We start from the raw sequence: 27,351 nt of genomic DNA on the forward strand, positions 1-27,351 counted from the left end.
GTGTTATTTTGTGTTTTCTGTAATTCAGTACATCATTTTATTATCAAGTTGCTCAATATCACTGTGATCCTTCTCAGTTAGTTTGTTGTCTACAGATTTTTCTAACCTAGTTATTCAGTCTTGCTTCAAAATTTCTTGGGAATGTGTGGAGCCGTATAAATCCTACCTTAAATCCTTGGAAGATCCTGTTAACAACCTTCCTACGTTGTGGAATATGTCCTTCACTCTTTTCTATAACTTAACTCTTTAACAATGTATAAGGGGGTCTGCCCTCTCATCCTGCAGTATGTCATCCTGTGTGTTCTTTCCTGGTCTTTGCAGGCGGTGGCTGTCTCCCTGTTCTTTTTCCTCAGAAAATATCATTAGCCTAATCTCTGTGCAGAATTAATTAATTAGAATTCTGGAAATAGCAATGCGAAGACTGATACTTCTGTTGCCAGAGTGGTAAATGTGGGCAGCTGAGCAGCGAGCCAGCCGGATGGGGACAGGGACTCCTCTTGGCGAAGCCGCTGCGGGAGAGGTGCTCGGCTGTGCCAGCAGAAGCCGTGCTGTGTGGAGCCTGTTGGTAGGAGCTCGCTGAGCTGGACTGGAGAGAGAGAATCCTGAGCTGGATGCAGATAATCCCAAGAGCAGTTGAGGGCCTGGAAATGGCCGATGACCAGCTAGGCAGATTCAGCTCCTTCAGGTGCGTTTGCAGTGCCTTTGCTCTCGTCGCCTTTTACAATTTTCCACTTTTTTTTCTTTTCTCCTACAAACAAGCTGGTAGGACTTCATTTTATGTCCGTAGTTCCTTCCTCCCTCCAACTCTTCGTATTTCCCTCCCTTTCCACAGACAATTTTTGGCTTTTTCTTTCGTCTCTTCTGTTCTTTCTTTTTTATCTCCACTGGTGTGTGACCTTATACTCAGTGTATTCGTGTCCCAGCTGATGTGCCTTTAACCTTTTGTGTGCCTCTGAAGAGCTCATTTGTTTTCCTTTAGCCTAGCATTTCTTTTATAACCTTCCTGTATATAAAACTGGAAAGTCTTTCAGTAAAAATTGCTTTACAGTTTAGATTTGCACTACTGTGTTGCTTTTTAAAAAAAGTGGGTTTTTTTCTTTTTTCTTCTTGCCGCGCTTCCTGCCTATGGAAGTTGATTGGTCTCTAATGAGCTAATGCTGTGTTTCAAAACACAGCTCTGCTGCTCTGTGGTGGTGCATCTTAACTTTGTTCCCTTTCTGACTGGACCTTATTGTTAAATCTTTTCTATTTCCTTTTTGTTTTTCATCTCTCCTTTCACTTTGTATCTTTTCCCAGTTTCACTGGGATAAACTCTTGTTTTAAAAAAAAAGTCGTGCATAAGAAGAAGCAATAGCACTATAAGTAGTATATGTAGAAGTAGTAAACAAGCAAATGCATGAAATATTTTGGGGTGAACTGATGTTGAGAGAATGAAGAGGAATTTCAGAAGAAGCCTGTTTGGATTAATGCTTGTTGTTTGTTTGTTTCAGATGGCTTTTATTCTCAGAGCTTGCTATTTGTTGTCTGTGTTTTTTATTTACTGTGTTATGTAACCTCCGTTTGCTGAAATTTGCATTTCTGCCTTCACGAATACAGTATTTTTCAGAAACATTTTGAGTTGCTGTAAAGCTTTATTGAAAATTCTATTTATTTAGGAAATACATCTCTGGAGGCTCCAGAAGAAACAATATCCTACAGTGTTTAAGCTTTGGTATTTCTGAAGTATTTATTGCTTTAAGAAGAATTTATAGAGAAGGAGAATAGTAGGATATTAAATTTGCAGTCAGAATAAAAATTTCTTTATGGATATGATTTGAAAGAAATCTAAGGTATTAGAGTAAATAGCCCCCCTATCACTACCTTCATTAAATGATGCACAGGCAAAGACAGCAATGGGTTTTTAAGCATAAAGCTTGCCTCAGTTAGAGGGTTACAGTTTGCTTTTGAAAAAAAAGACCAGTATAAAGGCTTAACACATGCAGTTTCTTTCTTAACTGCTTATTAAAACAACTGATCAAATGCTTTCTATCAGATTTATTGCTTGCTTTCATCTTGTCTTAGCCATGTATTCCACTAATGTAGAGTGATATTTTAGCAGAGTGATTTGGTAATGGCTCAGCAATAAGGTGGCATCTGATCTGGGCATAAAGGTTCTGCATTTGATGTTGTGTTTTCTTATATAGTACAGTGTCCAGGACACAACTAAGAAGGACTTGTAAACTGTAAAGCAGAAGGTTGGAACACAAAGGAGATGTGCTGTTTCAGTGATGCTTACCCAGTGGCACAGTAAATGAGAATTTCCTTTGCAGACTACAACTGCTGACGAATAACACGGGAGAAACTGTGGGCGCGAAGCACTTACTGTAATCACAACACTGACAACGGGGAAGCAGCAGGATAAGAATAAACACCTTGTATTTCACTGGGCCTTCCATTACTGTAGCAATGGAGATTTTTATGTCTCATGAGCAATGGGAATCTTCTGTCCGTGGATACTTTGGGCTGAGTCCAGCAGTAGCTAGTGAAGCATTTCAGCACCAAAATGCATCTAAGTTGCTGTTTCCTGAGTTTTGGTCTGTGGACCAACACTAATCCTTGAGGTTTATGGACTGAAGCAAGCCGAACTCTAAGTAGCATTGGAGAAAGCGGAGAGGCAAGATAATAAAAAGGAGAGAGTGTCTATCTTGAATTCTGTAGATTAGCAGTTCCTCTTCTACAATATAATGTAAAAATCTTGAATTTGAGGGCAAGGGAAAACTAAAAATCTATTTCCTTTACTAACTAAATAAAAAAAATATAACACAAGATTTGTGGACGTTAATAATGTACATTTTAAATAATCCATGCACAATCCTGACTAAATGCAATTTATATTTTGTTTAGCATAGATTATAAAATCTCTGAGTAAAGGCTGGGACTTCATTGTGCTAGGCACTTAACATGCTGCATATATGCTGTGGCAGAGTTGTTAGTTTAAGGCGAGAAAACGGGTGGACACAAAAGACAGATGGGGAAACACAAGGTAATGGAGACAATTATGAGTGTTGTAATAAGCTGTAGTTGCAGTGTACCATCTGCCCAGCTATGGAGAGAAATTTTGTAATATCTCTTTTTTTATTGTAGTGTACTACTTTCTCATTCTGCCTTAAGAATGTAGCAATGCATGTGGGTATGTAATTATATGCCTCAGCAATGTTGGTTGGGGAAGTTTATTATGGCAGCAGAGAGTTGTTTCTCAGCTGCGTTCAACACCCAGATTTCTGGGTGCCTGGGACCTGCTTACTGGAATTACAGTTGGTAAGGGTATATTGGTGAATGTTGTTCTTTAATAATAATCCAGTAATATCTTTTACAGTCTTGCAATGAAGTATTTTCTTCTATTGCTGCATTACTGCTTTGACTAGATTTGACTGAGGTTTTTAAGATTTTTACCCTGACTACTCAGCTAAGAGTAGTCGTCTTTCATACAGTGGAAAAGTACTAGGGACATAAATGAGAGCACTTCTGTCTTATATGTGGTGTTCCCAAGTTTTGCCTGAATTGGAGTATTCACATGAATTTTTTTAAACCTACCCAGTGTTTGGCTTCTCTTGCCCAAATCATCCTTTAAGCCCTGATCGGCTAACTCAGCTCAATTCGCCTAAGTAATATGTTTGATCTCTGGGCTTCCCCCTGCTCAGAGTACAGGAAAGTTAAATAGTGGGACTGTTATATCACTGTTGCCTTAAATACCTCTTTCCATCAGATTTGGAAACCTGCTGACCAGTTTGATACTAGGTTTAGGGTCAAGCTGACTGTGGTGACTAATGCAACTGGATATATAGCAGGATGCTGAAAATACATTTTGAAGAGAAAGATGGGTGGAGAAACTAGTTACCTGACTGTTAACATGTGAGTTGGGAAGACTGGTGAAGCTTCTTTTGCATGGGGAAAATGTGAAGAAAGATTGTAGGTGTTTCAATAGAAAACATTGTTTGACACAGCTGTTACCTTAACTAGTGATTTCCTTGGCTTTTTTGGCCATTGTAGTAGTAGGATGCACATCTGAGAGGCTTTGACAGGGCTTAATGAAAGGAAGTTTTATCATGTCTGGAACGTTCTCAGGACTTCTGGCAGTGTTCTGTCCTGGATAATCCGGTGGTTGCAGGGCAGGGCCCACATCACGTACAGAACGTGTGGACGAGGCATTGTGGGACATGGTTTAGTGGGCATGGTGGTGTTAGTTGATGGTTGGACTTGATGATCTTACAGGTCTTTTCCAACCTTAGTGATTCTGTGATTCTGAGAATTCGTAACATTAGATGGATAAATATCTGATCCCTGCCAGCATAGCATACCTGTGTCATCTGCAGCCTTTATGTAGAAAGTCAGATAAGGTGGGTAATAAATACTGGTATTGGTTTCTTGCAGCTTAGTCTAACTCCTGTCTTCTAAGCTTTTGTAAGTCAGAATGTTGTATGAATGTTTTATGCAGGGAACTTTAACCGGAAATAAAATTTCTCAACAAGAGTTGAATTGAAAGTATATTAATGAGGTATGTCTGCTTATGAGCACAAGCTTAATATAGTGTGGAGAGAGTCTGAAAGGTGGTTCTGGAAAGAGCAAAAATAGCAAGGAATCAAGATATTTGTGTGGAAAGACTGATGCTGGTAAGTTGTGCTATTTGAAATACAACTGGTGTTGCTGTCCAGTATATCACCACCTTTTTGCGATGGGGATACAGTAGCAGAGGGCATGTACAGAGTGTGACGGTTTCTAGGGAAGTGAATATTTAGCAAGGAGCTGGTGCGTTTGGGGGGGGGTCCAAATGCAAATTGCTAGAGCACGTCTTGAAGGGTGGGTAGGGGTGACCATAAGGATAATCACAAATTTCCTCTGGGTAGGTCAGTCATCCAAGGTTACTCCTGTAGTGGTGAAGGGAGGTAATGCTTCTCCAGAAGCTGATTCAAAGCCCCTGGTGTTTAACGCCTGTTCAATATTGCCCCGCTTTGTGTGCAGAGGTAGCCAAGAGAGAATAGTTTTCCTTTGCTTCCTTGTGTGCTTCTCTGCTCTTCCTGTTGGCTTTGTCCCTGCTTCGTTTGAGTGTCTCGTATTCTGCACTTCAGGTAAGAAAAGCACTAAGTCTGTAAAATATAGTCCTGCTCTCTGCAGAATGCCTGCTATTTGCTTTGTAGAATATTTGGAAGGAAAAAAAGAAATCTGTATAATATATATTTACCCTGTACACAATTGATACTTGTACTGCATTACAAATTGTGCCTCTGTCTTCTAAGTAAAAATGGCTCCTGTACAGCTGAAAAATAACATATCAAAACAGTGACTGTCTGCTGGGTTATTTAGAGTGAATGGGCTAACGCACTAACGAAGCAGTTTGCATAGTTGTTAAAACTCTGCTACAGAAAATCTTTAGCCAAAACAGTTAGTGAATCATTGTCCCTTTAGATGTGGAAGTGACATAATTGCAGCTTCTACAGGATCTGATCTGAAATCTCACGGTGATGCTTTGGAGTAAAATGGCTTTATAATAATCCAGATGGCAGAACTCATAACTATCGTGTAGGTGGCTGCTGGTCAGTAAACTGCTCACCGCTATGGCTTTGTCTTGGGTTACGTCAGTAAGAATCCGCTTATGGCTAGAGGTGCTGTGTGCCCTGAAGCTAGAATGATGAAAATTGTTTTGTATTGGGTATTTTAAAATTGTAAGTAGTTTTTTTTTTTCCCCAGTTCACCTTTGAAAGAAAAATAGCATTCTTAAATTAATTTTACTTCCATCTATTTCTTCTCTTTCTAGAAATGTAGTAATTTTCCAGATAAGATTTTTCAGAAGGTTCAAATGGAGTCTCATGTCTGATTCCCTTTAAAATTCATTTAGGAAACCACTCAAGCAATTGAGAAGCATGCTAACCGTCCAGAGCTTTGTTGTCCTTTTGATAATTTTGAAAATCCTGTACCAGAAAAAAAACTCATGGTGGCTCCTTTGAAAATCCAAGTGTTATAATTTTGCAAGTGAAGGACTTAATAGTCCCAAATCTCAAAAAAGAAAAAATTGAGTCTGTCTGAACCACAGTCCTTGCAAATGAGCAATCCATGAAATTATGAACAAGTAAAACCTGATTGAGCAAATGTTCATGGAAAAGGAATTTATTTGTGCTGTGGGAAGTGTGCTCACATTTTCAAGTTGAATATTCAAAGTCAAGGGTTTTTAATGGAAAATACCTGCTACCACTGTCAGCAATTTTTTTTCCCCCAAAGGAAGAGAAATATTTCCCTCCCTGTTTTTTTAAATTCAGTTTACTAGATGAATTTTTTTTAAGTGAAAGTATGACTCTTTTTTTCACATACATTTTATTTTAAGCAGTAAGAGTGGGACTTATCAAAAGACAAATTTTATTAAAGCAGTGTAAATAAGTGAGCAGATGGATTCTAAAGTTAATAATCTGTTTTGCATAAGCTTGTATTAAAGGTAGGTATAAAATATATTAAGAGGAAGTATTTACTGGTGGATTGGCTCTCTGTAATAAGTAGTTTTGATTACTGAAGATTCCAGTTTTATCCTAGCTAAAATATCGATCTCTTTGCACTGATGGTCTGTAGCTGCCTCATTATTTTTCCCGTAGCTGTACTAAATACTGGAACCTACTGGTGTTCTAAACAGCAAAGTAGATAAATAAGATAATAAATTATCGCAGTTATCTTCTGGGAACTGCTAAATGGATAGAAAATGTATTATGGTTATGTCCTTGAAAGAAGCTTGCTTGTGCAATGTAGTGTGAACTTTTTATCATGCTGCTTGTCATGTCCTGATTATTGACCACGGAATACCCTGAGCTGCTTTTTCCATTTAAAAACAAATCAGTCAAATTTCCTTACTTTATAAGAAAAGTTTCACGTTAGACAAAGCATAAGAGATAGTTGCACACTAGACTGAAATGAAAGATTACCTTTTATCCATAATGATCTCTCAAACCCTGCTTGTCTATGTTAGCCTAAACTAGGATATGATTTTTTTATGTTTTTCCTCAGAGCAGTTGAAAGTGATAGATAAAAAGAATCTTACCCGTATTTCTGTAAATGGCTACAGGAGTAAAATCTGTTGAATGCATGATAAAAAGTTACTGCACTGTAAAAAGCTGTACTGTTCAAGCATGAGAGCACTGTGAAAAGCGCTTGTAAAAGCATTTCAGAATTTTTTTCCCTACCAGAGTAGGAGTAAGTCATAGTGTCTTCTCCCTTTTGAGACAAAGCAAAACAATATCTATGCAGCAGTATGGTGGGATAACCTCAGTTTTCTGTAGATGCAGTATGAAAAATTACTTCCTTGAGTTTTCTTCCTGTTATATATGATCTTTTATGATCTTGGGAAAAAATGTGTGTATGAAATGCTGTAAGCGTTATCTGAAAGTAATATACTTTGTGGTTTTAAATTCAGCAGCTTGTGCAGAAGGTCAAATTGGCTGTTCTTACAAACTGGTCTGTTTGCAACAGCCGTATCTGACTGCATTATCACAGTTACAGAACTTGAGAAAATACTTATTTTGGAGAAAAGGGATTTAAATGACTCTTTATTTCAAGTGGTTCCATCTTGGATTACTGTTTTGAATAGAAAAAGGTCACTAGCAATGGAGAGAACATGGATGTCTTCCCACTCAGCAGTGTTTCTTGTGTAGGATCTTTTTAGGAAAGAATTTTTCTGCTGAAAAGTTGTAAGAGGATGATTTTTTTTTAGGCTAGAATAAGATGTGTCAATGTGAATGCACATGTTTAAAATCCATTTTCCACTTTGGCAGTTGATCTGCCATTGGCCTGATTTTCTTGCTTTTCCTAACTTTTTCTTTCCTGTTAAGACTCTCTCCAGATGCCTTTACATGCTGGAGTCATGCACTTTCTGGGTAAGTGGTATTTGGGATTCTTCCAGCTGTGATCAATGGGTGGCTCCTGGCACAATGTGAAAACACTTGCAATAGAAATGGGAAACATTTCTCACCATCCTAGAAGTCTTGACTTTCAGACAGATTATTCTTAAGAAATGTCATCTGCTGTACATGACCCATGCATTCTCTGAAATGGCTTGAGAAACTATTGTTTTTTGTAAGAGATGAGTATTTTCCTTATCTCTTATGCTACCTATATAGATTTTTTTTTTTTAAATGGAGACCTCTAGTGAAATGGCAATAGGACCAACATGTTAGCCCATAGAGACTACCTGTAAGGAATAGATCTGTCAGCAAAACAATTTTTTTTTTTTAAAAAAGTAGTAATAACAGAGTCCTAGGCCTAAACATATTTTTTTCTTCCTTTTCCCTTCTTCTGTTTCAAATTACTTTTTCAAACTCCTGATTTTTCACTACACCAGTTTGTTTGAATTAGAGTGTGTGAAGTTGCTCCAGCTGAGCTAGGTGGGCTTTTCCATCTCACTGGAGTGAGAATGAGCATGGGGCAGACCTGGGGGGGTCATGATTGGATTGCACTGCGCCAGTTCTGCTAACAGAAGCTGCTGCATCCCCACCGTATTACCAGCTCCAGGCTGTTTTCTTTGGCGTGCCTGATAGCTCCAGCTTACTTCTTTACTTAAGGCAATGTAGCAATTTGTGTGTGTGCCCAGGGTCTTAGCTAAGGCTCAAATGGGATAATTCTTGGGTGGTAGAGAAGTGCAGTAAAGTCCAGCCAAAAGAGGATTTCTTAATTTAGGGAAATTTCTCAGGAGACCACATTCTTTGAATTACAAGGATGGGAATTAAGCCTGAAAATGGATGACTTGTCGGCTTTTTTGGCAGTACTCATAAAAATGCTTCGGGAATGGGAATGTGTTACTTAGTTTGCTTTGCTTAAATTGGTATGGTCCACCTATTGACCTATGTACCCAAGGTGTCCTGCAACAGACTTCCCAACAATTCACAGCCCTTCCAGTGGGAAGACTGGAGACAACCTTGTGGATGGCAGAAGTATCTTCCATCGCCAAATGTTGAACCTTTTCTTGCAAATGGTCTGGCGTTTAGGGGTGGCATTACCATTTGAGCTCTATCTCCTTGCTTGTGCCTTCATGTGACCTGGCTGCAGTGTTGGCCTTGGCGTGACAGTGGGGGAGAGATGGGGATGACTGATCAGCGCCACATGTCTACCCTTTGGTGGATTCAGAGCATTCTTTGCTAAATCAGTGATGCATTTCCATCAACTTTAGTTTGTGAAACTTCGTTGTTGAATTTTAAGGATTTTCAGTAAGCACAAGAGACGTCCAGGTCTGAGCGGTATATTTTGGTGAACAGCTAACAAGAAACATATTTGCTTACATGTTATCCCTGTAGACTTATTTTTTGGTCTACGCAGAATGCAAAATGCACATTTATTCAAAAGTAGTACAATTAAATTTCAAGGGAGGAGAAAAGTGTGTAATGTTATATAAAAACAAAGTTAACTGATGTTGATGAAATAACTATAACAAGTAGATTATGTTAATTCCTTAATGTCTCTAAAGTCCAGTGCATTCCTCTAGAAATAATTGCTAGCTTGATTTCAGCTTGACTTTCTTCCAAGGATCTTTAAAATATGAATATTATAGCTCAGATAGGATAACCAGAATGTAAGTTTTCCCAGAAACAATAGCAGAGTTGTAAATGCAGCTCAGGAGGAGAGATTCGTTTGAGTGTTAGAATGCAATTAATTGCCTGCCGTAAGTTTTAAGACAATTAATATTGTGAATGACAGATGTTTGTTCCACTTTCAAAACAACTGTCATAAATGAATATAAAAGTTTGTATAAGCTTGGAAGAAAGCTATTGTCCCAGATGTACTCTTAGTATTAAATATAATAAGGCATAGATCTGTTTAAAAAAAAAAAATGCTCTGCTAAAAGGTTTTACTGTTTGTAGTCGCTGATATTTTAAATGAATATGTAAAAAATAGTGTGAGCTCAGTAGTATGAGAGGTGTATTGCATGCTGTACTTACTGAAGACTTATTCAAACTCCCTTTTTGAATAGAAGGTCATTGTAATAGGTGGCATTTATACTAGACTTTTTTATGTTTTGATGGTGTTTTATATCGTTTTGAAAAATAAAGTGCCTGAAGACAAGGAGCCAGGTTATAGTCTAAGGATTTGTCTCCTGCCTCAAATTGTTTAGAGATAAGGTGGGAAAGCATTACCTCTACTTTGTGGCTTATTAAGGTACAAGAAGTTGATAGTTGAATCAAAAGACAGTTGACTGAGAGCTAGCTTGATGTAAAAGCTCATGTATGTGCATAATTTCATGGCATGGTTGATGGAGCAATTCTGTAAAAATATGTGGAACAAACCTTAATGCAGACTTAGAAAAAGAAATTGTCTGTTTTTTAAAGGTCAGTGGAAGTCATCATCTTGCCTATGTGACAACTCTGTGACATGAAACATACAGAGTCCTTCTTAGTATAAAAGTGGAACTGATTCGAAGAGGGGGAAAAACTGGTCCTTTTTGGTTCGGCACTGAAACCCAGTGTTGCATTTAGTTCAGGTTGCTCTTTTCTATTCAATGCTTTAAAGCTTCAGCGCTTTTTAGAAATATTAAGCCCTAATGTTTCTGGAAGCAGAAGTTTGGTTAAGTAATCAACTTCTGAAGTTATTGATAGTTAACTCAGTCATGTTTGGTCCTAAGGTTTATAAATTCTGTAGACACATTGGATCTACATCTGACGCCTGACAGTGCAGAGATTTTAAACTAAATTTTAACATACTTGCATTTACTAAAGAGACTGAAGATTTGTCATAGGCTCAAACATGGATTAAACATGTTTTTTTAATTTCTTAATTAATGTTCTGTTGCAGCATTTGTTGTTGTTTTTAACTGAAAATTGAGTCCTAATTCTTTCAGGGTCTAATGCTCTGATTAGGTTGAGTCCAGTCCCTGGGGTATTGCAAAGAGACATATCAAACATATCTGATACTTTTTATAAAAATTATTTCAGCTATTTTTACAAAAGGGTAGGATGATTTGCCTTTATTATTCCTATTTGCAAGAGCTGTTTTTGAGGTTATTCTCTATCCTGGTTTATTTTCCAACATATATTTTCATGGTGAGTTTATACTCATTTATTCCTATTAAAAAATTCTTCTTAAGCTTAAATGTTTTTTCTCCATCTCCTGTGTTTATCCCTGATATGTTTACCAGAAAGCTGTCATATTCCCTCTGATACTTCATTTAGCTCTTTTCATTTCCCCTCAAAAGATGGGCTCTTCATCCTAGGAACTCTTCTCTGCACATGCTCCATGTGGATTCATCTTGACTCCATCTGAGAAGTTAGAGGTGCACACAGTGTACCGTGTGAGTTTACACCACTGCCTTCTGTAGTCACATTAATCCTTGTTGGCTTTTACTGGCCATGGCTTAGGTCTTAGGGTTTGTATTTGTCTTTTCTGTGGCTATGTGAACAGTGGGGTTCGCAGTCATCCTGTGACAGAAAGTGCCTCATTCCTTTTCTTGTTCTTTCTTCAGTTTGAGCTCTCACCTTAAATTTTAAATTCTGAATAGCCCTTGCACTTTGGGCTATTCAATTACATCTCATTTTAATGTGTCTCACTTTCAAGGCTATATCGTTCTTTTGAGTAACCTGTTGCTCATTCTGTTGAGCTGGCGACATCTCCCAGCTTTGTGCCATTGGGACGTTTCATTGCTAACTCCTCTGGACAGAGCAGGGACCATGGGACTGACCGGGGAGAATGACTAGCGCCCTGGTGATTTTTCTTTCAGCGCAGATCATTGTGGTCACCATTTGTAACTATTCTAATCCTTGACCTTTTTTTTTTTTTTACTTCAGCTAATACTTTTTGCTGTAGTACTATGTTAAATGTTCCACTGAAATTTAAATGAGTTAGTCCTGTTATATTGGTTTTGTCTAAAGAGTCAAGAAAATATTTTTATTGCAATTTTTTTTTTTAATTGAAAACTGGCTGATAGGTAGAGCTCAGAGGGTTGTGATTAGTGGCACAGAGTGTAGTTGGAAGTTTATAACAAGTGGTGTTCCCCAGGGGTCAGTACTGGGTCCAGTCCTGTTCAAAATATTCATCAGTGACCTGGATGAAGGGGTAGAGTGTGCCCTCAGCAAGTTTGCTGGTGACACAAAACTGGGAGTAGTGGCGGACACACCGGAAGGCTGCGCTGCCATTCAGCGTGACCTGGACAGGCTGGAGAGTTGGGCAGAGAGGAACCTTATGAAATTCAACAAAGGCAAGTGTAGGGCACTGCACCTGGGGAGGAATAACCCCACGCATCAGTACACGTTAAGGGCTGACCTGCTGGAGAGCAGCTCTGTGGAAAGGGACCTGGGGGTCCTGGTGGACAACAGGGTGACCATGAGCCAGCAGTGTGCCCTTGGGGCCAAGAAGGCCAATGGCATCCTGGGGTGCATCCAGAGGAGTGTGGCAAGCAGGTCGAGGGAGGTTATCCTCCCCCTCTACTCTGCCCTGGGGAGGCCACCTCTGGAGTGCTGTGTCCCATTCTGGGCTCCCTGCTTCAAGAAGGACAGGAACTGCTGGAGAGGGTACAGCAAAGGGCTAGAAAGATGGTTAGGGGACTGGAACATCTTTCTTATGAGGAAAGGCTGAGGGACTTGGGTCTTTTTAGTCTGGAGAAGAGAAGACTGAGGGGGGATCTTATTAATGCTTCTAAATACTTCAGGGGTGGGTGCCAGGAGGATGGGGCCAGTCTTTTTTCAGTGGTGCCCAGTGACAGGACAAGAGGTAACGGGCACAAACTCGGTCACAGGAAGTTCCATCTAAACATGAGGTGGAACTTTGTTCCTTTGAGGGTGGCAGAGCACTGGAACAAGCTGCCCAGAGGTTGTGGAGTCTCCTTCTCTGGAGATATTTAAAACTCGCCTGGACACATTCTGTGCAATCTACTCTAGGTGAACCTGCTCTGGCAGGGGGGTTGGACTAGATGATCTCCAGAGGTCCCTTCCAACCTCTATCGTTCTGTGGTTCTGTGAAATGTGCCTTTGGCATTTCTGTGCTATAATATATTTCTGATTCCAATTTCCATTCAATTTTTGTAATCCATCATTCCTCTAAAACTTGCTTTTCTGCTTTGCGTCCTGTTGAGGTCAGACTGAGGGCCTGTAATGGTCTGGAGTAGCCTGGGTCATATTTCCTTTCCCTTCACCACTTTTTTGTAAGTATTGGTATTTCCAATTCTACATCACCTGTCACTTCCAGTAAGAAAGTTTTATTGGGGGGGAAAAAAGAATCTTCTACCAGTTTTGTGATTTCATGTACTGATATTTTCAGCATTCCATGATGAGGATTATCTGATGATTTAATACCTGAATTGGGGAAAAAATAATAATTAAAAATTATTTTTAAATTTTTTTGCTTCCAAGTGAGTGGAAAGTTTTCATGTCCTAGTTCCTGGAAGCTAAGTTGGCTTTTCCCGTCTAGTACCTTAGTAGTCTTACTGAGAGCTGAATTAACATTGAGGTCATGGCAAGTTTATGTTCATACTCATACAACTTAGCAGTCTCACTTTTTTGTTTGTTTTAATTTTAGTTGTGTTGCTGAGGAATTCTTTATTGCTTCTTTCACAAAGTGTTGACTTGTGACCCTCTCTTTATACCTTCATCTTCTCACAATCAATATGTGTTCTTGGCTGGTGATGGGAGGTTCCCCCTTTTCTTCTGTCTACTCCTGTTCTCCATTTTGAGGTATTTATTCTTCTATTTTGATCTGAACCAGAATTTCTAGTCCTCTTCTCTATAGATAAAGGTCTAAAACCTGCCTGAATGTTTTACCATGAGGACCTCTGTGCTGAATTAATGCAATTTTTACACCTAGTTGCCTTGTTTTTAAAAGGGAAAGAAAGAAAATGACAATAAACTGAGCAGGCTTCTTGCAGTCTGCACACATGTGAAGTGATAAAGATATTTCCACCTTTGCTGCTGCTTCAGAATTGTCCTTCAGCATATCAGCCTACTACAGTTCGGTCATTGTATCCTGGCAACTGAAAGTATTTTTAAATGAGTGTTTTGGTTTTTTCATCAGTCTATCATTTTCATCAGTCTAAAAATTGAAAAACTGAAAACTTCCGACAAACCACCACAGAATTCTAGAGGAGTGAGAAGGACTGAGAAAGTAGTAATATTTATTCTAAATGAAACAACATCACCTTCATCAGTGCTTTCGTCTAGCAAAATCTCTTTGTGTAAGGCATTCAAGACTGAGTTGTATGAAAACTATTGAAGGTATTAGCTCCAAGAAGACGTGTTTGGGACCAGCTGGCTGTGGCCGTACAGTGCGTCCTTCATTTGTAAATTTGCTCCGGGCCCTCCTATTTGTTCTTAACAGATTCTTAGCTCTCTCTTATAATTAAGCACTGGCAGTTAGGCAGAGTTTGGACTATATTAATATATATTGCTGAAACAATGGAAAACTTTTAATTGCTTCTGCTGGAGACAGAGGTGTGTATGGTATTTAAATAATATTTTAAAAAACAGGTTGAAAATATTAATTATGTAAAAGTCTATATAAATCTGACCTCTTGTTAAAAATTGACTCCTGCAAAGAAAGGAGGTGTGGAGGCTTTCAGCTCAAAGGCAAAATGTTTCAAAAGATATGGGAAGGCAGATTTAAACTGCAGACAGTTTTGGAGCCCTAAGACAGGTAGTTGCTACTGCACTGAGATTTAGTACCTGTTTATATAGATGGCTATGCTTACAGTCATCAAACTCTTTCATACAACTTTAAGTGGGCATCTTTTTTGGCAGGGATTTTGCCCAGGCCATTTCAGTAGTGGAACAAGAGCAAAACCCCCTAGCAGACTAATTCAGTCCTGTTGGTTGTACTGGTTCAAATGGATGTTGGATCCTCCAGTATTTTTTCTCACATGATTAACTGGATTTGGAGAGCAGCGTTGCTCTGTGTGCTTTGTGTACTTGTGATGGCAGTGGCACCAGGCACATGTGCGTGTTTTTCCTATACAGGAATCCAGAGAGTAGATGCGCTTTTCGTCATGTTTGTCAATGCTTGAGGTTCTCGTTTGCACCTTAAGATCTCAGAGTAAGTTTTGCTACTTTTCTTACTTGGATCCTCAAAGGTATTTAAGGTGCATTTCCGTCTTGCAGCATGGCTGAAACGCTGGCTGGCTGTTACTGAAGGGGCTGCGTGTCCCCTCCTCGCCAGCTCCGCTCCCTTCCATGAGCCTGCAGGAGTGTTTGTCTAACCCTGGGGTTGACAATAGCAGAATACGACCTGCAGCCATCTTAGTGTTAGCTTTCTGCCAATTTTAAATCCTTGAAGCAGTTTTTCTCAGGGTTGGGAAAGGACCTGTGCTAGCGAAGGGCAGCAGTGAGAGTGTTTGAATGCAGGAACTGCAAGACCACTTCTGGTAGCATTTTTAGTCTGTATTGAATACATGGAGAAAGGAGTCAAAATACTCAATCTTTTTTAAAAAATAAAAATAATAGGCATGAAAATTTTTTTATGGTTGTTATTATTGTGGCTTCTCCGTCAGCCTTTAGTTGTGAAGAAGTTCTGTCTTCCCATATTATCCTTGATTGACATTTGGTTGGAAGAAACAGGCTATGTTCTTCTCAGGTCTCTTGCCAGCAATGAGCAACTCACTCAGTTGACCCCTCTTTTTCTTTTTTTTTTCCTCCTCTTCTGTGGTGTGTTTTCCTCATGTTTGCTGTGCCGCCGCCTTTACCCCAGCTGGGTCTCCCATGCCGAGCTGTTTGGTTGGTGTATGGGATTGTGGAGGAGGCTTTGATGCGGTCTGAGATAGGCTCTGCACTCCCTGTTTGGGAGCTAAATTCAAATAAGCCTCATCTTGAAGATAAACTGTCGCAGATTGCCAACTAATATTACCTCTTCTTTCTCTTGTAAGTGGCCTCAGTAGTGCCATGTCCAGGTGGAGGCCAGGTGAGGGCTTTTACTTGTGTCGGCTCTTGTGCATTGGGAGAAATGCATTTAGAGGCCTCTGAAGGGGAAGGAGTATGTGCCATCTATGTCAGTCTAAAGATGAAATAAAACTTTAAAAAATAGTGATGGTTATCACGCTAATCTACTGCTGAAAAACTTACGCTGTTCAAATGAACAAAATTCCATTCTGGGTATTTTTTCAAAAAATAAGCAGTCTTCGCTGTTTGCGGTCATAGCCTGTAACGGAGATCATTGCGGTGGGGTAATTAAATGGGCATAGTTTGTGATTTTCGCATGTGCAAAAGGAGGAAGAGAGAGAGCTGAGATAGACGTATTTATCTTTGCAAAGTAACTTTTTTGTTACTTTCTGGTGGCAGATCAGGAGAATGTAGTGAACAAAATGATTTAAGAAGCTTCAGCCTTGGCTGCCGCTGTGTTCTTGGGGCCACGTGTGTTGGCTTTTTGGAGAGGAGGGGAATGTCACACTGCTCACGGATGGTAAAATATATTCAACCTTCAAGAAAAACGGCATGAAAGTGTGGTCTTCTCATCTCACCTTTTGACCTAAGATTCCTCTGCAGAGTATTTTAAAGACATAATTTTAATGATGTTATGACATTTATTTAAGCCTTGGCTGCCTTAATGATTATGCAGAAAAGTATTTTTTTAATTATTTTTTTTTTTAGAATAACTGTGTCTTAACTACTAGAAAATACAGTTGCATTAAAAGAAAGGGTCTTTATTCTTTAACTAAAAAAGCCCCAAATTTTCAGTTCATCAAATGTCAGCTCAGCGTTGCCTTCTTGTGGTATCATTCAGTGATTACATTTCTCTGAGTATTTCAATTTGACTGTCTTGCACTAAGATATTAAGTGCAGCCTGGGAGAGAAGGAGAAATTCTGGTTCTTCTGGAGACTGAAAAATTACAGGTTCTAGAATGTAGCACGTTCTCAGCACACCTGAAGGGCTTAAGGGTTCTTTTCATCCAAAACAAGGCAGCCCTCCCCTCCCCTTCCTACTTCTCTTACTGTCTGTCCTACTTGTCCTCACCCCATTTTGAGTGTGCGCCTTGTTTCATGTCAAATATTAGTGGGTGACATGAATAGGCAGGATCTTCCCCCGGCTGGAAAGTGAGAAAAGATCTCAGTGTCGTCATTGTTGGAGATCTGTAACAGAACAAAAAGTGCAAAGCGGGTGCAGGGTTTCCTAGCCCTCAACTCTACATTAATGTGTTTGTGAGGTTTGGATTGGGGTTGGTTTGGTTGGTTGATCGGTGGTTTTTTCCTGTTTTGTTTTTTTTTGGAAGTGACAGACAAAAGATGGCTGTGTTTGAAGTAATTTGTTTCAATATCAAAGACATGTTTATGCTCTTATTTTTAATTTGCCATGTTTTGCTGGAAATAACATCTTCATGATGGCTTTTTCTTGCTCACAAAAATGGAAGCTCTGGAATAGGGAGGATGAATAGGAGTCAACAAAACAATGTTTTTTACTTGTTAGTTGATGTATGAGGAACACTCATTCATTTACTAAGATGTAATCCTCAGCTTAGGATAACTGCAAGCAGTTCATTTACTTTTGGCTGTAAAAGTGCTGGAGAATTTGAGGGTTACTGTGTGTTTCTGTTGGATGTTACTGGAGGAAGATTGTGTTGTAATGGTGCATTACCTTATAATGACAGGGCGGGGTGGAATGAAAACATTTTATGTCTTGATCTGGCACTGCAGTTACTAGTGGTACTAATCATTATTGTATACTTCTTGTATATTTTCAGTCTGAGGCAGTCTTGGAGTTAGTAGGATATCTTAGTTTGTACGTGTTTCTTTGAAATACATTTTTCTACCAACCTTAACCCCAAGAATAAATGAAAGCTTTGTTAATATGTTTGGTTTTGAATTACAGTCTTCTGGAATGTCTTTGTCTTCATTTAGTCAGGCATACTCAATTATAACTTAATTTACTTTTTGCCTACAAATATGTAAAGTAGTTCACTATTCTCTGTTAGACCTTTCTTTTAAATAAACTGCATGAGAAGTCATGATCTTGTGTTGCTAAAGGCCTAATGCTTTAGAAAGGAATGTTGTTGCTGCTTATGCTCACAGGTAATGGAGATTTTCAGGCTAGTGCAGTACGTGTACTGAAAGGTTCTGTGGTCCAGTGCATTAAATAGAGAAAACTTTCAGAGTGAGGTATTATCTAATTACTATAACTCACAAATTTGTTAAACAGTGGTTTTGTCCATATTAGATCTTATAATGATAAACTTAGTTATTATTTTTTTGCCTTCTTTCTTGCAATAATATTCTTAAAGATGTGGAAAATGAGGTGCAGTGATTTTGTGGATCAATGACAAAACCTGTTTGCTGGCATATGCAGATACTAGAGTTGTGTGTACAATTACATAATTTATAGTGCTCAAATCAAATGTTTGTTCTGTGGGCTGGGGGAGCTTGGCTTTTCACTAAAGCATTCTTTTAAATCTTCCTGTTCTGTGGAGGAGTCAGAGATATATTAAAAACCAAACCAAAAAGAGAAGAAAAAAAAAAAAAAGAAAAAAAAAAAGGAAGTAAGCAGAGGGAGAGGGAAAGATAGGGAGGAAAAAAGCATGAAAAATTGTGCAATGCTGCTCATTCATGGTTCCTTCTGGTATCATGGTATTTTATATCAGGGTAAAACATAAACATTCTTCTTTTTCAATACAGAAAATGAAAGCAATGAAAATTTTCTCAGGGATGGAAGGATACAGGTGCACTTTTTTAATTTATTTTCAGGATTGGGTTTAAATTTGTAGATGATAAATGCTGCTGTGAGGATACAGGAATTGTATTTCAGAAGACATTTCAGGAGTAGGAATGGTACCCAAGCATTTTTAAATTATCTGTAAAGAAACAAGAGGAAGTAGTTAAAGCAGAAATGAACCTTTTAACATGAATGGGGTGTAGGAGGGTGTGTGGGATAAAAAAATCCTTTCTCTCATCTAAATTAATGGTTGGAAGCGCAGAGCTACTGATGGAACCCCCAGTGTCCTGCAAAGATAGTTTGTGTTGAAAATGTTGGTCTTTTGCCATTGTTTAGATGTTTATGATTTTTAAGTTGTAATTCACAGAATAAGTTCCGTAATTTACATTAAATTTTGCTATATCAGCATCTTTTCTTTTTTATCTTTGCTTTCTTTACTGACTTGCTAGGAAGGGTAACTTCAAACTATCTCTGTTTAACCTTTGCCAAAACTCCAAATTTTAAGTCTTGATAGCAGCTGTTGAAATGAACAGTCAGGTATCACATGGAATATGCATTCATTCATAGAAAAAGCGTAATAATTCAGTAGAAAAATATTTTAGTTCTTTTCAGTGTTTTAGAAGTATTGTAGAAAAATACTGCTATGTGGTGTCAGTTAGAAATAGGAGTAAGATTTGTCATTGAAGAATCATTTAATAAAGATTCCTGTTCTTAAGCTTGGTTCTTGTCTGTGGTTGGAGAGAAATACTGGGCATGGAGCCGTTTACTGGCACCTCTTCCTCCTTTTTTCTGCTATCATAGTCTATATACAAGTAAAAATGATCTCCTAAATAAATGCCTTTTTTTAAATTCAAGGAATTATAGCAAATAACTGTCTAAACATAGAACAAAGCTTATCATGTAAATATATTGCAGAAAATTCCAGTTGTTTTAGCAAGTTGTAAGTTGGCACATTTTTTATCCTCACTCTTGCATTTTGTGTTAAATACTGAGATTTTAATCTCAAGTTTAGTTTTTTTCAAATTTCGTGGCTTAATTTAATTTGTTTTATAGAAAATAATAGTGTGTTTTTTAGTAAGACATCCTCTCTAACCAAACTCTTTCACCTAAACACAAAACTAATGAAATTCAGATTCAGATGTAATCTTCTGTCCTAAAGGTAGTCAAAAACAAAGGCAAGCATCATCTAAACATGTGGTTGCCATAGTACAGTTCCGTCTTTGCTATGGTTTCTTGTATCTGTTGCTGTTTCTTTGATCTGAAGGGCAATTTAAATGGGAATGATAGTCTGGTGAACTGCTGGTCTTGTGGTCTTTGTCCATAATGTGGTTAGCAATATTGAATAATGGTTATAAGAAAAACTTTTAATTTCCTCTATTTTTTTTTTCTCCTGTTGCTGTGATTTTTGTAAGGTTTCGTATCTGTGCTATTCTGTACGCTGAGTGCTGTTTTTCTTTTGAATGCCAACCCAGATTTATCCTTATCTTCACAACTGTTGCTGTAAAAACCATGTTCAGTTCTCTATGTAGGGTGCTCTACCCTAGAAAATGGTCTCTTTCAAAATCAACATTTTTTCAATAGGTTTAGAAAGTAAATAATGCATAGATGTAGCAATTAATTTAGCTGTCCAGAATTTCCCTGTTCAAACTGTAATATTGCATAAGGAATTACCAACCAATAATTTCGACTTTGTGCTTTTTCAGCATCTTGGTTAAAATCTTGCATGATACTAGTTAAAAAAAACAAAATAACACAAACACCCACACCCTGACGAAAAAACACCCCGGAACAATAAGAAACCTATCAATCTACCCTTTTAATTTAAGCCATCACTCGAAAAATTCAAGATCATGTTGATCTTGATACTTGACTGATGTACTTTAGAAGTTCATAGAGAAGCAAATAGAAAACATGTAAGAAGTGCTCGTTTTGTCCTTTGAGTACCACCTGTCTATTCCCATATCTTCACAACTGTCATGGTAAATGCTGTGCTCAGTGATGTATATAGGTACTATGCAAGTAGGCTGGATAGTGTCAGTGAATTTAAGCTTCCTAATTTTTAACATTTAATTAAAAAAGAAAAAACTTAGAATACTTCACCAAAGCAAAATCACCCTCACTTATATTACATTAAAAAAACCCAACACATGTTAACAGAAGCAGCTTGTTTCCCTAGGAAAGGTTGGGGGGAGTTGTGTTGTGGAAGTGAGGGATGGTTTGAAGAACTTCGCGCTGCTGCTTGTCAGTGGCTTTGGCTTGTTCTGGTGTTCACAACAGCGCACAGTGGCCTGTGGCTTGTGAGCAGTCAGCAGAAATCACAAAGGACTTAAAAGTCTGGTTATTTTGCTTCTCTTGATGTTTTCCTTCTTCTGTTTTATAGTTATGTATAAGGTATGAAGTTTGTACCTCACTGCTGCTTCTACGGTTAGATATTTGTCAGGAGGAGTGAAAATTTCTCTCTCCTCTAACCTGATCTCCGTTGTAGGTAATCAAAGCCTTGTAGTCTGAGTTTGGGAAGTTTACGGGGTTGAGAGGTAATGCTTTATGGTTAGGCTGCTTTAGACTAGTCAATCTTCTGAAAGTTTCATAGTGCCTGCCAGATGAAAACTATGTCTGTATGCTCTCCACGGCATGAAAAGGAAGACAGCCCTTCTCTTCGTCTAAGGTTTGGTAGCTTCAATCTGGCAAGCCTGTGTCTTATTCTGTGGGGAACGACTTCTGAGTCTGAACTCTGTAGCTTGACAGGGGGATTGACCTGCTTGGTGATAATACAAATGTGATAATACTCGGTCCTATTGCAGGCAGTTTCTTGAAGAAATACAGAACAAGTGTGTGAAATTGAGTACCACATTGATTTTTGTTTCTCAGAGGCGGTTGCTGTTGAATTCTGGGTAAAGTAATGTAATAATGTTGGGAGAGACAGAAAAATATTTCCAGGTACAGCACCATTCTTCCTAGGAATTGTAAGGTATAAGCAGGAGGAAGGAAAAAAGCCCACAAAACCCGTAGAAAAGCAGTAATGCTTGTTATAGCTAACATGACTGGAAAATTGATTATAACTTTTTTTTCTACTGATATTTTACCCCACCATAATAACGTAGTCCTGTCTTTAGGCAACTTCTGTAGTGAATATACTGTTCTTGCTTTCACAGGCTTCTTGAGTTGAAATTAAAAAGGAACTTATAGTTAGAAACAAACTTTACATTTGATGATTTGTAACACTCCGAAGGTCAATGCAAATGTTTTTGTCTTGGTTACGGTAAGAGACTGTAAGTGCTTTGATCTTGAATTACTGAGGATTACATACTCAGTCTAAATTATTGACTTTAAAAATTGTATTAGTAAGAAAAATTATTCCATACTAGAATAGCAAAATTTACTGACATTTGTGTTTCTGATGCCCTGTGTTTTCCGAAAAAAATTGTAATTGAAAAATAGTAAATCTTATGTCTTAAACTTGTCAGTCTCTTCATTTAGAAAACCTCTTTCATAGATTCAGATATCATATCTTTTTAAGCCAGAAAACAAAATCCTGCTTCTTCTTGAGAAAAATAAGAAACAAATTGCATCTTAGCTGTATTGTTTCTGATTATATATCAAAATGTTTGAATTTTCTGTGCTTCCAAGAGGTAGTTTTTATTCTAACTCATTAAATAATCCAGCAAGCCATCTGGCATGTGCATGTGCAAAAGGAAGAAGACATTTAGGCTTTTGGTTAGTAACAATAGAAAATCCCCCAACCCTGCAGCTGAGCCTACGTTTTATGAAATTTTTATAAACTCATGTGACTTAACTTTTGATGCTTAACTGTTATATACCATTTTAAAGAGGCTGATTATCACTCTGATCTTGTTTGATCAGTTTAACTATTGCCACATCTTCACAGAAGAAAAGGTGAGACTTGATGGCCTATTTTATTGGGCATAGGGCAAAATGTACGCGCTGGTGAGCAGCAGGTAGCTTCTTATCTTGAGGGCGCTCACAGGGCATGTGCAGGACAACCAAGGGAACAGGCCCAGCCAGCACAGGTTCATGAAAGGCAGGTCCTGCTTGACCAACCTGATCTCCTTCTATGAGCAGGTGACCCGCCGGGTGCATGGGGGAAAGGCTGTGGATGTTGTCTACCTGGACTTTAGCAAAGCCTTCGACACTGTCTCCACTGTCACCCACTGAGACGTGGGTGTTTGTCTCTTCTCCCAAGAGACTAGCGACAGGACAAGAGGAAGTGGCCTCAAGTTGTACCAGGGGAGGTTTAGATTGGATATTAGGAAAAATTTCTTTACTGAGAGAGTGGTGAAACACTGGAACAGGCTGCCCAGAGAAGTGGTGGAGTCACCATCACTGGAGATGTTCAAGGAACATGTAGACGTGGCACTACAGGACATGGTTTAGTGGGCGTGGTGGTGTTGGGTTGATGGTTGGACTTGATGATCTTACAGGTCTTTTCCAACCGTAGGGATTCATTCTGTGATTCTCATTGACAGGGAAGTGTGCGTGCACCAGCTGGTGCGTTAACTTGTGTTACCAACTTGAGTTCAACCGCAGAATCCCTTTGATATCTAACAGCAACATGAAAACCTGTGCTCACATCACGCATGCCCACTTTGTTCGGACTGATGGCTTACTTGATGGTATAATTCAGCTTTAGAAATGGATTTACTGAGGTTAATATTAGTTGAGCAGGTTTTGATACACAGTGTTTTCTGTGTGAGCCAGTGAGTGTGGCGAGCTGCTATGTCCTCTCAGCTCACTTTAAAATGCCCAGGCCCATGGCTCGCTCTGGCAATAGGGTCAAGGCTTGACTGTCAGCAGAAACCCTCCACTCACTCATGTCTGCTGATGTGACAGTGCTTCTGCCTGCAAAGCCTGTGACCCCAGATTTCAGCTGTTTACCGAGCAGTTAGAGAGGAGTCATTGCTCCTGCCACAGCTGTATTCTTTGCAGCACTTGAGGTTAACAGATGGAGGAGATCTTTTGGCAGTCTCCAGCAGCTAGTATTGTCTGCTGGTGTGGTGAACTCATTGTGTAGAAAAGAGATGAGGCCATGGAGAATGTGGGTTAAATGCCAACCTGCTGCTTGTAAATTGTCAGGTATCTTCTAGTACAAAAGATGAAAATGGGAAATGAGTAAGCAGAATGGCTTGAAAATGCAGGGAACTGGGGGTTGGCACTGAAGATTAGGAAAGCCTGAGGTCTGCTATCCATTGGTGTTACGATTATTGCAATGGACGAATCGGACTCCTGCTTGATGGGAAATTGATGTTTCAATGTAGCCGTTCAAATATGGGGTCAAAGCAAAGATAGGCGGTGGCATTAGAAATTTGGGTGAGGGCATTAAATACTTGGGTGAGGGGATCACAGGGGTAGTGTGGGTAGGGGAGGGGGCCATGACCTGAGATGGATGTGAACAACCCATCTTGTGTCAAGACTGCAGCCAGTGGGAGGAACTCCTGGCTCAGATATGTTCAAGATAGAACGGCAGCCACTGGGGCAGGAGATACGGGGAGATGCTCTTGAGATGTGGGGAGCAGATGCTCTGAAAGATGCTACTGGAGACATATGGAAGTAAAAGACTTGGGTGACAGGAGAGACTTTAGGACTATATAGGGACTCCAGAACAATGTGAGAGAGGTCACCAGGAGACAACCAAATCAGCATTTATGGGACCCTGTGATAGCCCCAGGACCATATATACTCCATGGCTGATCTGCCTGACTCTTCTGGACCGTGTAGCCTCCCCTTTGGGCCAGGGAGGCCATGTCAGGAGCCATTGCACTAACCCACCCAACTTTCCTCCTGTGCTGCATTTCTGCTGAACAGTGAAGTCACGTAGTATGTAAAATTGTGCCTACATCTGTGATGAAAATGGTTTGGTATCTGAGCCCTTTTGGTTTTAAGCTGTGGCAGTCAGTCAGGAGATGGTGTCTGAGGCTGAGGGAGCCTTGATAGCCATCGTCTGTGAAGTGTGTTCAGTTTAGTAGAGCAATGAAAGCGTCCTAATAAAAAGCACAGTTTAATTATCTATGGGGTTTGCAGAGTTTTATACTAATGCTCTTTCCCTTATGTTTTTTAAAATTCTGATCTCTTACCTTTCCTTAATGCTGCATATTGTAAATCTGCCAAATTTACACACTGATCTTATACTATGCTTTTTATGTGTATACTGAGGGAATTTAGCTTCCCACTTGTTTCCTCCTCTTGTTCCTCCTCTTTGTTTGGAAACTGTGTCCTCTCCCATTTTTTTCCCATGCTACTTTGCAGCATCAAAATACTTCTCAAAATCACTTAAAGGAGGGAGGGGGAACAAGGTACGACTGGAAATATTGCCTATGTATGCATGTAAAGACAGTCCATTGGATATTTGTGCTCTTTAGCCAGGAAAACATTTTTTAAACCAAGAAATGTAAACAGCTGACATTCACATTTAAATATAATTTTACAAAATACTGATTTACCAATTTGAAATTTTCAGTCACGTTTTTCTTTTAAATTAGCATATTATGCTGGTACCAATAATACTGGCAGTGTGGAAATGAAAGATTATTAAAAAAAAAAAAGGTACAAACCCAAAAGCAGCTGGTGAAAGAAAATGTTGTGGTAGTGAGAACTATCATCCTACCACCTTGAAGTACATCTCTCCTTAAATTCTTCCTCTGGACAATTCCTGTTGTTTTACTAAGTAGTCCATATTTCGAGGTAAGGGTTTTATGCTTATGCAGACTCTCAAACAATTTGTGTTTGTAAGATAAGCAACAGGAGTGAGGGAATATCTCAGCTTTCTGAGCTGTTAAAGGTGTGCCTAAGTAGTAGTAGTTGCACAGTGCAACAAAAATCATATGACAATACTAAGGACATAAGTGCTGCTACAGTTACTATTTACTTTGATAGATATGGTCATTACTTGATAACACAGCACAGTAGCTGTCACAAACCATTTTTCCTGTTAGAAGATTGTAATTTTTCTCTTTTATAGTTCATATTTCAGTACATTAGTGTGCTGACCATAATGACAGTGACTTTGAGTTAATTTTTTTTGGCTTCCTTTTATAGTAGATTGGGTATAGAACATGAAACTGATTAAAATGACCAAATTAAAAAACAGAAGTGAGAAAACAAAGTTCAATTTTTCCTTTTTCTCTCTGGTTGTTTGACCACTTTATATTATTTATCAGAAGTTTAGACAGTTTAGTGGCTGTTTTTCAGGCACTTTTTCCTAAGTAGTGGAGCTTTGCAGTCTTTAGAGGATGATTAATGAGTTGTGGGTCTTCTCCTATGGACTCTCCACGTATTCCAGCAGAATATCTTTGTTATAAAATACTTTCTTCAATGGCAGTTATTGCTTAAAATATCCTCTATGTGTATTGTGTCCCCTTAGATGCCTGAACACAATCGTCCTTTGTTCTTGAAAGGAGAGCTCTCAGAAGAAGAGCTGGAGGTTGGGAATCCCCATGTTCTTTGGTGGCATGATGTTGCCACCAGATGGGTGGCTCTGTGAAACCTGTGCAGTCCATCTGTGGATGTGACAATTTATTTTCCACTGCATTTTACAGAAGTAATTAAAATGGTCCTCCCAGAGTTGCAAACTACCTCCAAAATGCAAAAATACTCTGGATAAATCATCAATATCTGTCAAAAATAGAAATCACCTCTTCTTTCTAACAGCAAGATTGCACACACAAAAAATAAATGTAACTTCAGTATCAGTGTGTTTTATACAGGGATACTGTTTTGCTGATAATATTTGCTTTTTCTGGTCAGTGTTGCTTTCTCAGTGGTAGCCAGGAAAGAACAACCTCAATCTATTGGAAACAGTGTTAATCTCTGGATTTCAGGATCTCTGCTGATTCATCTATTAGTTTCTCCCGTGTCTTCACCACTTTGTTTCACTACAGCTTTTTTCTTATGATGCTAATAACTTCTGTGATTCTAAATGTTATTTAATGCTAAGCTTGGTAAGCGTCTCCTAGCACTGATGTTCTGCACCCTGGTGGGACTGCAAGGGACAAGAGTTATGAAATAGAAAGGTTCTTGCATGGCCATTTGTGCCCTTCGTTGACACAAATAACTCAAACTGGTGTGCAGCGGTACCTGGGGACAAGGTGATGACAAGTGAGATGAAGGTGGTATCTGATCAGTTGTAGCTAATGACTTCAGTCAGTTAGACTGGATTTCTTGTCTGATGAGGCTTGCTAACACCGTAAGCTGGTGAATCTAGTGTCCTTGTCCCAAAAAGGTTAGTGAGATTTGAATGAGTCAGGTATCCTGCTGTTGACGGGTTTTAAGTTATGCTGAGTTGTTATCAGAGTAAATGAGTTCTTCATGATAAGGTCTGCTTAAAACACTTTTATGAAAACGTCTGTTGGCTAATTTTTACTGGAAATTACTCTTACTCGTGTTTTAGGAATTACATTGTAATACATGTAATTGCATATAAGAAAGTTTGACGCATATACTCTGTGACTATAAAAAAAGATAAGAAATCTCATTTTCTTTTATACAGAATGCATCAAAATCAAAGATGAAGAAAAAAACAACTAAAACCCAAGAAGCCAAAAAAATCTTGAAGAAGAAATTTAAAGTCAACACAAAAATAGTCTTTACTGAAGATGGAGAGGTAAGATCAATTCAAAATAACTGTATTTTGGTGGGAACTGAATTCATAAAGACAAAAATACTTATACTTTATATCTGTATAAAAAGGTACGCTTTTCAAAAGTGTGTGGTTTTTGTAATTGG

The 27,351-nt window shown here is 38.8% G+C and overlaps 1 protein-coding gene across 1 annotated transcript in view; it reads left to right on the forward strand.

The window, feature by feature from the left end:
• Positions 1-27,351, forward strand: part of DDX10 (DEAD-box helicase 10) — a 201,208-nt gene that overhangs the window by 87,488 nt on the left and 86,369 nt on the right. The window contains exon 14 of the mRNA XM_059818823.1: positions 27,116-27,229. Within this exon, the coding sequence (XP_059674806.1) occupies positions 27,116-27,229 (114 nt within the window). The remainder of the gene's footprint in view (positions 1-27,115; positions 27,230-27,351) is intronic.

The sequence above is a fragment of the Gavia stellata genome, chromosome 1 (genome assembly GCF_030936135.1).
Source record: "Gavia stellata isolate bGavSte3 chromosome 1, bGavSte3.hap2, whole genome shotgun sequence".
NCBI lineage: Eukaryota > Metazoa > Chordata > Aves > Gaviiformes > Gaviidae > Gavia > Gavia stellata.